Here is a 17,323-nt window from a genome sequence, read left to right on the forward strand (position 1 = left end):
TAAATCTTTTTTCACAAATATTCATTTTTTATATATTCAACATATATCATGTTTAACATCCAGGAATGAGAGAGAAGTTTTGAAACTTATAACTAAAAAAACATGTAAACAAGACAAGCTGCTGCTGAAATACTAATAGATGTATCTCGTGCAAATGTTTGGAGAACTTTAAAAAACTGACAATGTAAAATATTTAAAAATGAAGTTGAAACCACCTTTAACTGCCAAACACATATCAATGCATTTAAATTGGACTAAAGACAAGATGGGATGGACTGAAGAATGGCAAGAAATAATGTTTAGTGACAAGAAGTTTAATTTATATGGCCCTGATGGGTTTTCATATTATTGGCATGATTTAAGAAGAGAAAGCAGAGTTAAAATAAGCCATGGGTCTGTAATGATTTGGGTAGTTTTGGAGGTAAATGGGATGGATGAGAAGGTAAAACTAATTTAGTATTTGTTGACAAAAATATGATTACATTTGGTGCATTAATTGGAGGTCATAAATGGTAGTTTCAACATGATAATGCTCCCATTCATGCCTCAATGTCAACAAAAAATTGGTTTAAAAAAAAATATTGATGTAATTGACTGACCTTCATGTAGTCCAGGCCATTGTTTATCAAAATGGGAAACAATATGAATCTGTAAATCAATTGAAATTTGCAATAATGGATACATGGGACGAAATTAAAGAATGAACAATTAAAAAAATTCATTACCTCTATGCCTAACAGAATTTTTCAAGTAATTGTAGCCAAAGCAGGTGAAACCAAATATTAAGTGTTTAACGTTTATTTTAATATAATTTTAGAAAGTATATCCATACTTTTGTAATAAGTAAAAAGTGAAAACTGTGATAACTTCTATTATATTATTATTAAAAGATATAAAGCTTGAAAACGATATTTTTGTAATTGTTTTAAAACATATAAAACTGTTTCCTATAAAAAAATTTACATAAATTTTGAAAAATCATGAAATTTGTGGTGTTTCTATACTTTTGTAACAGAGTGTACTATTATATAGTTAAATCTTTTCAAGAAAGTTGATAAGAATAGTTTATGTAATTAAATAATCTTAAATACAAAAATATGAAAAGCAAAAACTGTATTGAGTATTTAATTATTACATAGTCAGTCATACAGAAAACAGAAAATTAAGATAAAAATCAAAGTAATAATGATGTTCTGTAGAATAGAATGTTTGATTCTTTTCTACATACATTAAAACAATCCTATACCTATAAAACAGCATCAGAATAAGCTATTACATTAATGTTATTCTAAGTATATTATTATAATAAATCATAGGAAGAATAGACTGTCACAGTAATAAATAGATCAAATATAAAAAGATATAAAATAAAAATTTCAATAGTATAAACTCAAATCAATTAAAAATAAATATTAATTTAAAACAGTAAAATTAAAACTGAAATAAATTAATATATAAACATTAATGAAATTATTTACAATTTTAAAATAGGATGAATAAAAATACAAGGATCAGGTATAATTTGAATGCATTCTTTAAGATTATAGTCAATAAAAGAATTTTAATGCCAATCATGATTTTTTAAAAGCTTACATTAATTCAAACAGTGATAACCTTGAAGTCTTTGGCCCTTAATTATATATATTATTTTACATAGATACAAATTAAATAAAATTAATAAATTCTATTCCTTTATATAATTGTAATTTATTAATTAACATTGTTGTTTTGTAAATATTTAGTATGTTGTTTAGTTTTTAGTTTACTTATAAATTGTTGTTCTAGGGCTGAGAAATATTGAGTGTTATTATAGTGCTTTGGAAATAGTTTATTACTAGAATACTGAAAATAATTTTTTATATAAAAAAGTAAAGTTTAAATCTATATCATTTGATCAATTTTTTAAAATTGTATATCAGTTGTATTTTTAATACAATTATTATGGAAAAAATTTTTGAAATAATTCTTAAATATCAATTTAAAAAGTAATTAATAAAAATTCATTATTATTGAAGAATTCTTAATGTTAATTGGAAAAATGAGAAAGTATTAGAGAGATACCAAAATAAAAATACAATTTTTATAATTATCAGGAAGTTAATTATAGTTTAAGTAATAAAAGTTAAATTTATAAAACTGACTAATTAATTCTGAGGATTATTTGTAAGATTTAACAGTGTTTTCTGTAGTTCTGAATCTATTTCTGATGGATCTGGAGCTTCTGCTATAATCCAAGTCTCTTCTAAGTTTTCTGAGGTTTCTTCTCGACAGAGCGGACAATTTTGCCTGGAAGCTTTCCTATTTTAAAATTATATGAAATGTTAAATATTTTAAACTAAGTCAAGCATAAGACTTGAAGTATCTGAAGTATCCAAAAAAAATTTAAAACTGAAATTTTAACTAAAGTTATAAAAATTTGAGGCATGGCATGTTTTTCTATCTGTTCATAATTTGTTTTGTTAGCTGATGTTCAAATAACAATGTATATAATATTAACTGGCATTTGAAAATCAGAATATTTGTTATTTATCATGAGTAATCTTGTAATTGTAATTAAAAATATTGTAATTATAAAAATTACAATAATTTATGTTATATCTACACTCACTGGTCAATGAATTAGAAACACCATGCATTAAGTAAATGTAATTTTGCAGATGCAAAACACTTTCATCATGTGAGTTACCAGGTGTTCATAAGTTCCTATTTAAGAATGCTCATTGGTCATTAAGTTTATGAAAATGGAAAAAGCAAAGGACTTGACAGAGTTTCAAAAAGGGCTAATTTTTGTGCCTATCTCACTGGAGCCATGATATCAAGAACTGTGGAGCTGATTAGTTTTTCCAAAGGCGAGATATCCTGAGTGTTCAATCAGTGGAAAAATAGCCCACAGTCAATGTCTAAAAGAAGTAACTGTGGTTCTAAAACAGTTAATCAGGAAAGTGACTGACATCACCTGAAAAAGCTAGTGCAGAAAAAAAAACTCTCTCTCTGCAGCAATTATTGGAAGAATTTAACAAATCCCATCTCTGACCCATATCTACCCAAACTATGTGTAGGGAACTGAAAATAATCGGTATGAACAGTTGTAGGCTTATACAAAAACCAGTGATTTCCGTGAAGAACCAGAAAGTTCATCTACAGTGGCCAAGACCACTGTGATTAAACATCCAAGGACTGGAAAAAGTAATGTGGTCAGACGAATCACAGTACACCTTATTCTGTACTGATGGTAGATAGAGGGTTTGGAGTAAGCCCCATGAAGCAATGGACCCTGCTTGTCTCATTAACATGACTCAAGGTTCTGGTGGGGGTGTTATGATATGGGGCATGTTCTGTTGGGACAGAACTGGTCCACTGATATTCCTGGAAGGTTGGGTGACTTCCAACGAGCACCTGAACATTGTTACTGATCAAGTTCTTCCTGCAATGTTGCATTTTTCCTGTATGTGATGGCTCTTTCTTTGATGACAATGCTACTGTCCATCGTGCAAGAATTGTTCAGCAGTGGTTCAGTGAGCATGAAGACAACTTTCGCCACCTACCTTGGCCACCACAGAACCCAATCTTAACACCATTGAAAACATATGGGACATGTTAGAATGACAGATCTGCCAGCAAATCCACTTCCATCAAATCTATGTAAATTAAAGGAAAGTCTAGTGAATGCCTAGTGTGCATAGGACATAGAAGCACTTCAGCACCTTATAGAATCCATGCCAAATCAAGTAAATAATGTAATTCAAACTAAAGGTAGTCCAATAAAATATTAAACTGCTGTTTCTAATTCATTGGCCAGTGAGTTTAGAATATTTATCCATTAATGTCCAATTTTATTATTAGTGTTAATATAAATACAGTATACTTTCACTAATTGAAACTCTGTTTACTCTGAATCAAGTTTTTATTATTTTTCTGCGAATCCAAATAACCCCACGTAATATTTAGTTTTACCAAGTGTCTTAAATTCTGTATTACAAAAATATAATTTTATTATAATAATAATATAAAATTTTTAAATTCAATATAATGTGTGTTAAAGATGTATTAGTTAATATAAAGTTACAATACCTTCAGTGTAATTTTACACTTACCAGGTTTCAATACAAGGCAAACAAAAACAATGTGTACAAGGTAGCATGATATTGGGCTTTTTATCCATGCATATACAACATTCTTCCAAATCAGATTTGATCTTTTCTATTTCACCAAACCTTCAAAATAATAAATAGTTAATATTAAAATTTGAATATATATATTTATGCATAAGAATACAACAAACTTAAAAACATAAAAGATAAATGAATACATCTAAATTTGCTGAAATATCAATACTGTCATAAGCTGGAACTATAGGGTGAATCATAATTCTCCATACAAATGGTGAAAGCAGTGACTAATGTTTATTTTATTTGCACAAATGGTATATGATGCAACAGAATAATGTCAATCCCTTCTTCCTTCATTAGTGGCATTTCTTTTCAATTGGTCCATCTTCCTGAAAACATAGAAGAAATTAGTCACTGCTTTCACCATTTGTATGGAGACTTATGACTCACCCTGTACAGTAACTAGAAACACACAAATTACTTTACATACTTTTCCAGTAAATTACTCTTTAATCAAACTACCATTTTTGGCTTTATTGATAAGCCTTCATTGGGTTTTTTGAAAACAGATTCAATTTGGAACAGTATTACATTACATTTAAAAATATTAATGGGATTATTGATTAAATTTAAAAAATCATAATATACTAAAAAAGTGTACAATTAAGAATAAAAGTAAATACAGTTTAACCCGATCATAACATCATTGGATGTAATGACAACAAATTCCATGGATGTGTGTGTGTATTATCTATTTTGCTTAATATCGCAGGACAGGATGAAGATAAGAAAAAAAAATTTGGCATGGTAGCTTGTATATAAGAGACATTAATGCTATTTAATTTTGGGTGTGAAATGTCAAGGGGACAGAGAAATAAAGAGTGGTCATGTGTAATATCTAACAAGGAGTCAGACTTAATGAAGATTTTACTTGTTTTTAGCATTTATAGTGTTTTATAGAACTCATCTCTACCCTAAAAATTCAGATTTTTGCTATTTTATAATAATTAAAAATATATAGTTTTTATAACAAAATCTCATAACAGATGGCACCACATACAATTTTAGTTAACCTACTTATTTTGATTAATAATACAAAAGTAATTTTTAAAATAAAATCTCATAAAAGTCAGGAAAGTTACGCAACTCATTGCTAGATTTTTTTCTAATAAATTGATTTTCATATGTGAGGAACTATTTGACATCATTTTATAGACATTTATAATTTTGCCACAGATGCTATAATAATCTTATTAAATACATATAGCAGAATTATATTTAGTAGATTATATATAATTATAAGATAAATAAATATAGTAGGTCCTCAACTTAACAGATAATTGGAGAAGGGTGTCCACTATTGCCAAAAATCCATTAATTTCCATATTCACTATTGTCAAACTTTATTACAGGATGATGCCTACTGCCATCTGCTGATAAATTTAATAATTATAATTATATTAATATTTAATAATTAATTTAGGAGGTTCTGGAAGAAAAGAATCAGTCTGAAGAGGGGCTTGAACCCACAACTCCTACTTTCCATGTGGTCACATTGCCAGTTACATTATCCAGATCTCTCTGATCTTCACTTCCAAAACTATTAATTTAGATACAACCATACTGGTTATCACAGCATCAACTAGGGATGACTTCAGCACCCAAGGCCTATAATACCCGCCATAGCACTGAGACAGCTATTGCTTTACTCCAGCATGGTGTACATGTTATGCTCAAAGACCAAAAACATTCATTAAGCAAAAAAAAAAAACCGAACACAACACATTGTGGTATCTTTAAATCGTCCACAACATGAAATTCACATCATGGCAGTTGTAAAAACACAATGCATTATGGCTAATTCAAAATGACCACAAAGCGAAATTTGTGTTGTGGCTTTCAAGATTTTTAATCACTACATGTTGTGATGATTAAGAAAAGCCATAATGCATTCTGAACATTAGTTAGCTGATGCAACTACGATATGACAGACAGGGTGAAATTGGTTCAAATGTTTTAGTTATTGATCGAAGACATGCAGCTCCCAGAAATGTTTTAGCTGTTGTTATGAGCATTAATCCAGCAGGTCTCTATCAATTAGGAAGCAAAGAAGGTCTTCTTAAAGTGTAACTTATTAACATTCAGGATGTACCCTCAGCTTCATTGACACTTCACTTAGCATCCATGTTAACATCTGAAAGTAAGCAAAGGTTTATAATGTCACTGTGAAAGATACTGTATTTGTGACAATATGCCATATTACTGTATATATTTTTGATATAAGTTTAGTTTTAAGTTTTCTTTCTTCTCCCTTTTTTTCCCCTCAAATTTTCGACTAACATTCCTTTCCTGTGGGTGGGGTAACCCTTTCTAAGAACCACATTAACAATGGAAAGTGAAGGCCCTGAGGCTACTATAGCAGATAAGAAGGGACATTCTTGGGTCAGACTCTCAGTGAAGGCAGACATATGAAAGGTATGCTCCTGCTTGTCATCTAGAAGGACAAAGGACCTTGTTAATGTAAGGAGAGAGAGAGAGAAACATCCCTTGTATAAGGAAGATCATTGAAGAGATCCAATTAAAGGTCATTGGGAAACAGGATTTACAGTGGTTCCCCACCAGAAGAGCATCAACACTAGACAAAAAACCCAGGTATTCTTTATAACCTCCTCTTCTATCATACTAAAACCTTTTTTGTTAACCTTTCTTTCCTCTTTTAGTTTATAATTTAGTGTAAGTATTAGTTGTAAGATTACGAGTCTGTTTTTTACTTATTTGTTGCGAACAGGTTCCCTTGATTTGTATTTACTTGACTCCTTGCTCTGATTTTGGATATTTTGAAATGCTCAGAGTTGGAATCCGAAAAGAATCTTGTGTATTACTAATCACATGAAAAATAAATAATTGTCATTATTTATTCGTGTACTGCCTTTCGTGGACCATTGTACACTCGTGTGACTCTCATATTGATAAAAATGCAAATGTTGCTCAAAGAACATAAAATGCAACTCAAAATATCATGGTAATAGTTCTTGTAAAAATAAATAACTCTGCAACATTCTTGATTCTCCTAAAAAAGACTAATTTATTAATAAAAGTTCCAGACAAAGTAATTATTTTTAGTAAATTAGTTGTTAGAAAATGTTGACATCTCGAGCACCGCAATTTATTTTCGCAAGATTTTCATGAATGATTAAATGTTGAAACATAACCAAGTTACATTTCAGTATGTAGTGAATAATTTTGTTATGTACTTATATAAGATGATTGAAGATAAATAAATCATAATGAAAAAGAAAGCTTTATTTTCTTATCATCACCTTGTTATTAGTTAACATCCAGAACTTGTGGTGACTTTTAACCATAATAAATCTGTCACACAGTGGTTTTTAACTTTAGCAGCTGATTTTTATGCCATTGTGTAGAGTACGTTGAGCACCTACTAGTACCTTACATGTAGTTTGACCTTTGGCACTTTTAAGCAAAACAAAAAACCAAATGTATATTTTTCTCCATACATTTTATTTTTTTAAAACTTTTTTAAGTATGAAAATTAAATTTCTAGGAAAACTTGTAGAACTAATGTTGTTCAGCATTAAAAATTATAAATAAAAATGTTTTGAGGCTAGAACTCATACTTTAAAGTTACAAACCACTGTGTGTCATATCACCCTCAATCATGGTTGCATCAGCTAATGTTTAGAATGCATTATGGCTTTTCTCAATCACCGTAACATGTAGTGGTCAAATATCATGAAAGCCACAATGCAAATTTTGCTTTGTGGTCATTTTGGATTAATTGAATTAGTGGTGTTTTTACAAGTGCCACAACATGAATTTCACATTGTGGATGATTTAAAAAGACCACAATGCATTGTGGTAGTTTTTTTCACTCAATGAGAGTTTTTGATCTTTGAGCCCAACATATAAACAAATAGAAACATTGCTTATCCAAATCTTCTGGAGATTGGGATAAGCAAGAGTTACAGGTTTGATCCCACTTCAGGCTAGTTCTTTTCTTCCAGAATCTTTTAAATTAATTATTAAATTTATTAATAGATGGCACCTATTGTCTACTTCTAAGCCAAATTACTTACATTTAATTATTAAGAGTAGCATTAATATAGCTTAATATTATTCAGCAATCATTTGGCATTAATATTGAAAGATCAGGTTGAGCAATGTTTGTTTCTATAATTTACTGTGTATAGAACATATCAAAATGTTTTTATAATGCAGTGATTTTCAATCAGGGTGGTGCAATAGCAGTCTTCAATTTAACAGATCATAATAATAAGAGATGAAATAATAATATTCTTTTCCAAGTAGTCAATAAGGATAATTCCCTTGGCATCCTAAATAAATGGAAACAATGACTTTCCCCACTAAGGAAACAACTTTCGTCTTCTTTAGAGTTGGTGAAGAGACACATGCTTTCCTTGATTAGATTGTTGCTTAGTCTCAGAGGTATTGTACTGGATGCATGTCTTGTCTGTAGTCATGTATCAATACAAAAATTTCTATGGATTCTTCTGGTAGATGTCCAAACACTCCTTGGAAGTTGTTGCGCACATACATTTTTGTTTGATCATGAGCAAACATGTCACCTGTCTTAGAGACCTTAATCATGCCTAGTTCTTAAATTAGGATTTTGAATATATTTTGTACACCCAGTCAACAGAAATGCCCATTACCTCAGCAATCTCCCACAAATTCAAGTGGCAGTCAGCCAGCACCATATTCATGGATTTTATCTGTGTGTTTTAGGGTACCAGTAGTTGCAGGTCATCTGTTATGAATGTTGTCTTCCACACTTTCTCAGGCAAGTTCAAAAAGTATTACCCATTTGCTTATCATTTGATGGGACAGACTCTGCCAAAACTTGATCCAAATTGGCTTTGATCTCAGTGGCATTTAACCCTTTACCAGATACTTTATTATAGTGAAAATTTCAATTTTCTCCCATTTTTATTTTCCTGGCTCTGTTATATATAACAGAAGGTAAGTATAGTGATTGGTCATTAAAGACCCTCCCCAAGACTTTTACATTTTTGAACTTTTGGACTCAGGACACCTTGAAATGTCAAGAAATACAAAAAAAAAATCAGTTTTTTCTGTATGTATGGATGTTAGCATATGTATATGTATATGTTACAGTCAAAACCCGTTTTTAGTTAGAACGCATTTTAACTAGTTGAAACTAGTTTATACCGAATGTCTTTGTTAAAACCCGTTTTAACTCAAATTCATTTTTGACTAGCAGTAAATTCTAGTTTTAACTAGACAAAACAGATTTGAACAAAGACATCCAGTATAAACTAGTTTCAACTAGTTAAAACGCATCCTAGCTAAAAACTGGTTTTGACGGTAACATATAGAGTGATTCGGGGTAAGATGTTAAGCGGGAGAAGATGCCTACTTTTTGATATTTTCAAATGGTGATGTCAGATATTGTCATGTGTTTGTATGATGAATCATTGGGCCAATATTGAGTGCGGAAACGAAACCTGTAGTTGGCTACCGTTACATCTCATTTTCTACATCTGAGAAGAATAAAAGCAAGATAAGAATGAAGTTTTTGTTGTGAAATGTTTCTAGAATCATTTTAAAACTAAAAGTTAAAATTAAATTTATTAAAAAATGCTAAAAACAATTAATGTGTGAGTTAAGGTTCTAAAGTTTCCATTGTGAGCTGCCGCTGATCTCGATCGAACATGCTAGAACACGTGACTCCACTAGGCACCTTACCCTGACAAATAGGAAAGATGCCACATTTTTCTTGGGGTAACATGCCTATTTTTTGTTAATTGAATTCCAATACGCCTAGCCTATTTTTAATAAATTTTTGTTTTCTCAATTTATTGCAGGATATGCATAGAAATTATATAGGGACTTCTCAAAAAGGTTTTTGGACTGAAAAAAGCTTTCAGCTAGCTATAGAGCATGTTAGAACGGTGGAAACTTAACAATACTTATACTGTGCTGTTATACTTACTATGAAGTACTTTGTACTACATATGCAATAAATTAAATTCGGTTAAGATATTCAAAAATTAATTTTATGCAGTTATATTTGTTATCTTACTCTAATGGCATTTGGCATCTCACCTGGATACTTGGGGTGAGATGCCTAAAATGCCAGACAGTAAAATAGTCATCATTGCAAACACAATTTACAATTATTTTTCATATACTCCAAATTTGTTTTATTTGAAAAACATGCTCAAGAATATGATATTTGCGTTAGAGGCCTCCAAATTATCGCTATAATTTTTTTCATAAGCAAAATGTTAGGCATCTTCCCCCAAATCACTATACATAACTATTTATTTCTCCCAAACATATTTATGTAGCTAAAATTAGTTTTAACTAATGTTAAAAGTTAAAACTAGTTTTATCTAAAATCAGGAACATGTACAGCAGTAAATTAACTAGACAAAACCATTTTGTCTAGTTAAAACTAGAATTTACTGCTAGTCAAAAATGAATTTGAGTTAAAACTAGTTTTAACTAGACAAAACAGGTTTTAACAAAGACATCCAGAAAAAATTAGTTTCAACTAGTTAAAACGCGTTCTAACTAAAAACGGGTTTTGACTGTAACATATATATATATATATATATATATATATGTGTGTGTGTGTGTGTGTGTCTCTGTGTGGAGGGGCACAATTTTGTTCACCTTCTTTGAAGCTTAATAACGCCTATACTTTTTGTTAAAAATTTCTGAAATTTTGTACAGAGGTTTGTTTATTAGGGAGACTGATGCTCTTAAATTTTGGTGATTATAGGTCAAGGAGTAGAAAGTTGTGTGTATCTCGAGTAAGGTCAGACTTAATGATAAGTTTACTTGTTATTAGTATTGACAATATTTTGTAAAACCCACCCTTACCCTCAAAATTAAGCTTTTTGCCATTTTATAATAGTTAAAAATATAAAATGTTTGTAATAATAAAATATCATAACAGATGGCACCACACACACAGTTTTAAATGTTTCTGGGAAAGTTAAGCAACTCATTGCTGAATTTTCTTTGTTGTAATCCATCTTCATTACATCTGTAATCTGCCAGAGCACTTTCTATTTCCTCTTTGGTATCAAAATGTTGCAAATATGCATAACAAGTAGTGATGTTGGTTCCTGATGTCATCCAGTTTCATGTGGCTAACACTTCCACCTATTTGCAAATCCAAGAACTTTCCAAACTACCAATGTATCAATAAAATTTTATTATAATGTTCATTGAGTAATTTATATTCATTAACTCATCCAATCTATGAAAAAAGAAAGGTCATGAATTTTTCATCCATTAAACTTAAAGTTCATTAAATTGAGGGTCTACTGTATTTATAGTATTTATAAATTTAAAATAATTATGGAAAATATTAAAGGCATGAATAATTAAACATAGTATATTTTAAAATAAATTTATCATCATCACTATATTAGTAAAATCTTTTTAGTTATACCTGTTACAAACTTTCATCGTTAGTAAAGCTTCTTTATTTTTACTACTTTCTTTTTTACTTTTTTTCCTATTAATTTTCTTATTCATATATTTAGTTGGTGGGAGTTTACTAGCAAAGTGTTGATACATCAAAGCTTGATAAGTATGAACAAATTGTGGCAAGGTTAATATACGATAAGATTCTATTCTGTTAGTTGAAGAATTAATCTGAAAAATGAAGCAATGCAAATTTAGTAAATTAATTTAAGTTAATACATATCCTAGAGATAAATTCCTGTAATGATTCCAAAATCACAAAATTATTTAATAGGAACAAGTTGAATATATATTCTACATACACATGCACATGCATGAACATAATGAATTGACACAGATTATATACTATATAAAACATCAAACTTTCAAAAGGACACAAAATCAATACTTTTCTGATTGCTATTTATTTGTATAATCAAATTGCATTTCACATCTTTCTTGAATCTTTTTTGATAAACTTTGTTGTTTTTTTGTATATATATTAATGTGCTGTATTTTTAAATGTGCATTAATTTATTCAATAAAACCCATCTGAAATAGAACATGATCAGAATTTTCTATTTTGATGGGTTTCCATTGTATAATATGTTATATTTTTATTAACGCAGGAAAAATATGGAAATTGAAAAAATGTTACAAGTCCTATTTAGAAATGTTTCTTCTCCAACCTAAGTGTTTTATGTTCCAAAGACATGTTCATAAAGACAAATTATACATGATACTGTTGAGTTTCAAAGTAATCTTTGAAATTTTGTTGGGGATAGTGACAAAAGAAGCATGCACAAACACCTAATTACTAACAAAAATTCTTTAATGAACAAAACAGTTGCTACAAAACCCGAGATATCAGCAAACCCAATAAAGTAACAACTAGAATTCGCGTACATCCTGACCACCATAGCGTATTATAACTAATTTATACACAAATTCCTGAAGATTAAATAAACTAAATTACAACAGTAGGACTAATAATAACTGAATTACAACTATATCTATAATCCCAAAACCAAATATACAAAATATCTTGCTGGTTGGTGACAGAACACTCTAAATATCAGTGTTATAGGGTTCCTTGGACTTTTGCTGAAACTCCTTATGTCCATGTCCTTCCCTCAAAAAAAGATCGTCTCTCTCTCTCTCTCTCTCGGCCAATTGTCTCTCTCACTCAAACTCAGGGATGTCTTTAATGATTAGTCTCTTAATTTTTCCTGAGTTCTTCCTGCTTCTGTCCTTGTTGAAGGCTCGCCCAAAGTGCTTCTCATCTGTTTGAGCTCTTTGGATATTACCTTCCTGGTGTCCAGACCAGTTCCCCCAGCAGAGATCCACATTTCAACATTGTACCACCAGCTTGGTGGTACAATGGTTCTGGACATGAATACAAACAATGTAAATGCCAAACAAAGGGTGGAAAGAGCATATGAAATTGGAGTGGGCAGAGGAAAAAAAACAAAAAGGCAGACGGCCAAAATACAGAGAAAAGAATATGTTCATTATCCACAGAATATGTTCTAATTGCCTTACTTCTTATAATGTACCATTTATAAGTCAGCACTTAATTCATTAATTATCAAGTTAGACTAACATAGAACTTTTCAATTTTTATTTCAGAATTGCTCATGTAAGAATAATTACTCTTAAAAATTAGTTTTTGTTATTCCTCCTGTTAGTAATACACTACTGAATTTTGATTATTCTAAAAATTTTACTAAGTGGCATTGGTTTCATCTAATAGATTAGAAAAATAATTATCACAATAGTTTAAGGAATAATTTACAAATTATGCACCTTAATACATTTTTTTCATATTATTTTGATTGAAATTCTACTTCTGATTAAAGTGTTTATCATCAGGGTTAATCATTTGAATTTCATTAATTCTTAATACAATTAATCCAGCTTATTGGCAGTTAGGCAAGTGTTTAATGGCTTTAGATTTTAGAATGGTTCTTATTGAAAAAGTTTAAATAAACACTAGTCCATCTTATATAAGGAGAATGGAAGCATTTCATCTTAAAATGTTTTATCATAATTGTTTGATAACTTTTATTTGAATCAAATTAATTTTATATTTAGTAACTACTTTTTATATTTTTATCACACATGACATCTTTTTCCAAAATAGTAAATATTTTTTAAATATGTATCACAGTAGAGCGTCGATAAGTGGAATGTCGGTAAGGGGAATGGCCGGAAAGTGGAACGATTTTCAGTCGGACTGTGTCGTGCTGAATTGAATGTTTTTGATACTAAATTTACTTCTAAAGTATAATTTTCATGTTTTTTATATTCTTTAATATATTTATTTTGTTTGTACAAAATGCAGAAATAATTTTTAACGATACGATAGCCTCGATGATTATTATAAAATTTTCGTTAGGCTTAAAATCGACGAAAATTCAACAAGAAGCGATACGCAACGGAGAAAAATTTGAACATCGGACAGGTTAATGTATTTTTTCGTACAAAGTCGGAAACTGGAACAAATCATTAACTGGAAGGACCCCAGTCCCCAATTGGTTCCACTTATCGACGCTCTACTGTACTCCAAAATAATTTAACTCTTATAAAGAGTTAGGAAAGAACAGTTGTGCAGGTATCCCTTGATAAATGTAGTTAATTAATCCCTTGATGCTACCACATATATCAAAATCACATTAATCAAATACTGTGTCTATGTTAAGTAAAGACAGCTGGTAAAGCTACATTACTTAAAACTTCTGTTGCATATATAAAAAGATTGCCACAATTAATTTCATGCATTAATCAAATCCTATATTAAGCAAAACTGCATTAAACAAGGGATACCTGTATCGCATTGTCTGAAAAGTAGCTGTGAAAATGAAACTACAAACTTAACAAAGTAAAAAATGATTGATTGTAACTCTCATCACTGAGAAATCAAATTTGTGAGGATCAAGCCCCCCTGCCTTATTCTCTCCCCATATACCTTAAGATTAACTTAATAATTTAATTATAATTGCATATAAGAATATTATAAAATAATATAATTTTATTTATGTTAAAACTAACATTTTGTGAAAGGAAGACATTTCCATTTAGAACTTCCTTGTAGATGTTAACGGAACTTTCTCACTCACCAATCTATTCCCCCTCACTATGGATAAGCTTAATTATTACCAAATGTTCACTTTAGAAAACCCTTTTGTTTTATATTATTGTATGTGGAAATAATTGTACTATTTGAAAATTTGTTATTGTTTGAGAAAATATCAAATTTATTAAATAGAATAATCAATTTTTGAAAAAAAGGAAGCTGCCTCCCCATTCCATCAAAATGGAACCTAACAGTTGTTATCAGCCTTGTCATCTGCCAAGTTAGACATCGTCAGAGGCTTTGTTTTCTCAAATTTTACCCCTAACTTTCCTGTTTACGTAAGAAAAATCCTCTAATTTAATTGGACGAAACACAAGAATATTATCAAAATTTGCACCAAATTCGGAAAGTTCCTTCGAAACCCTCATGTAAGTCACATTGAGAAAAAGAAGTTCCTGAGAAGTCTCGTTGTAGGACACTCAAAGAGAAAAAGGAGTTCCTTAGAAGTCCTGATGAAAGATACATCCTAGAGTTTCTGGAAGTCTCGTTGTAAGATACATCCCCAATTTACGGATCTCTGAACATGTTCTAGTCGAATACGACGAAATTTATCAATCTTTTGAAGGAGTAATAATGTTAAGTAGAAGAGTCAAGACTTATATATTGTGTGCCTAAAGGAGAATGAACTGAGGACTTTTGAACGAATAATTCCCGAAGAACTAATTTGAATCATGTTACAGTCTACTTTTTGATAAGATATTTTAATCGGAACAAATCACTAATCTGAACAACCCCAGTCCCCAATCGATTCCGATTTTCGGTTCTCTACTGTATTTAGAATTTGGTAAATTTGAATAAAGGTAGTTAATGCTGAAAAATTTTACTTTACACAGGTTGTTTGCAATTAGTACGTAAAAAGTTATCCATTTCCACATTAAACAGAATCATAATAAAATTTTACATAGGAATTACTCCGTTCTGAGATTTATTTTCTAATTTATAGAAGAAACTTGTTTAATCTGTAAAATTATATCAAAGAATTGTTTTTGGACATCTTGGATGATAATTCTTATGTTCTAGAAAAAAGATTATATTAATATATAAAAATTACTTGATAGGATAATAAATACCATTGACCAGCTTGCCGGTTTATATGTTTTTTCATGCACTCCAGAGGGTGGGTGCATGAAAATATAAATGAGTTAGGTTGTGTAGTGTCTCATAGATGCTAATTTTATTCTAAAATTATAAGCATCAGCTCAAAAACTATGATTAAATGTTTTATTTCTGAATTTTGTCTACTTTCTAATGATATAATATACTAGAAAAAGGAGTGTTCCTGTATGATTAGTTCTCAATACCAACTTTATGCTAAGTTCTGAAGAACATACAATATCAAATTTCAACTGTAAATTATCCAAAGTTTCACTGATTGACATTGGATTTGTTTGTAATTGGAGATTAATTGTTTTTCAAAGTTAGGGTAATAAAACTGTTAGTTTCACAGCAGATTGTCAGTGCAGCCTACATCATTCCTGCTACTGTCAATAAATTGCTAATTGTTTTATCATCCTGTAAACAAAATCTTCCTTCTCTGTTTATATAAGTTAGTCAATTTACAATGTTATTGTTTTTACTGTACAGTCAAAGTTCGGTTTTCAAACATAAGTCATTTCTAAAAGTTGTTCTAAAACAGGGGTGGCCAACTTTTGTGCACATAAGATCTACTTTTTATTGTAAAAATGTGTCGTGATCGACTTGTTGTCATAGGCATAGTCTAAGTGGGGGGGAAGTGTGAAATGCATACTATGTTTATACACTGTTTTAGTACGAAGTGCACTCACTGCTTATGAGTCGAGTCATAACTGCATGCATACAGTTGCATTTGGTTACAAATATAATACATTAAGTCAAGACATTGCTAGCGATTGACCAAAATTGGCTTGGCAATTGACTTGTTGGCCACCCCTGTTCTAAAACATCACACACATGGTTAATGTAAACCATTGTGTGATGTAATTTAATACTATTATTTATTTTAATAAGATTTGTAAAAAAAAAATGAAGAAGAGTCATCAGAATCTGAAATGCATTTCCATAAAAACAAATGAATAATTAGACTAAAATTTCTTAAAAATCCAGATCATAGAATAACTTGATCTCTCCATTATGTAATGCAATTCGAATTTCCAATGCCAGAGCAAGATGTCTTCAAACTCAAATTGTCTTGTTTGTTGTCATATAAGCTCATAAGGAGTGCATCTAAGAATTATTCGAATATCTAGCAAAAGTTCTTTCAATTCTTGCATTCAAAAACTCCCATCTTTAGTTGGAATCACTTTGGATTAAGCCTAGTAGTGAAAGTTTTTATTTAGATTATGTAAAATTGATTTTATAATAAAAAATTAATCTAACTGTGTGACATTTATCTGGTATAATTTAAAAATAAAAAAATAATAAAATCTGTTCAAAACAGAAACCTGCCAAAATGGAAAAAATATTCAGTACTGTGCAATTCTGATTTATACAGGTTTCACTGTATGATCAATTTACATTTAGTATTTTATTAGAAATTATTTAACGAATTCATTAATGATTAGAAATATATAATACAACATATAGACAAACTTCATGCAAAAGTAGAAGAAAAAAATGA

The 17,323-nt window shown here is 29.9% G+C and overlaps 1 protein-coding gene across 1 annotated transcript in view; it reads right to left on the minus strand.

The window, feature by feature from the left end:
- Positions 1-1,945: 1,945 nt before the first annotated feature.
- LOC136982864 (RING finger protein 141-like) overlaps positions 1,946-17,323 on the minus strand; it is a 41,808-nt gene continuing 26,430 nt past the window's right edge. The window contains exons 3-5 of the mRNA XM_067279410.1: positions 11,578-11,783; positions 4,095-4,214; positions 1,946-2,298 (exon numbers count right to left, since the gene is read on the minus strand). Of these exons, the coding sequence (XP_067135511.1) occupies positions 2,145-2,298; positions 4,095-4,214; positions 11,578-11,783 (480 nt within the window). The 3' untranslated portion in view covers positions 1,946-2,144. The remainder of the gene's footprint in view (positions 2,299-4,094; positions 4,215-11,577; positions 11,784-17,323) is intronic.

This window comes from Centruroides vittatus, unplaced genomic scaffold (genome assembly GCF_030686945.1).
Source record: "Centruroides vittatus isolate TY-2023 unplaced genomic scaffold, ASM3068694v2 contig_866, whole genome shotgun sequence".
In the NCBI taxonomy this organism is placed as follows: domain Eukaryota; kingdom Metazoa; phylum Arthropoda; class Arachnida; order Scorpiones; family Buthidae; genus Centruroides; species Centruroides vittatus.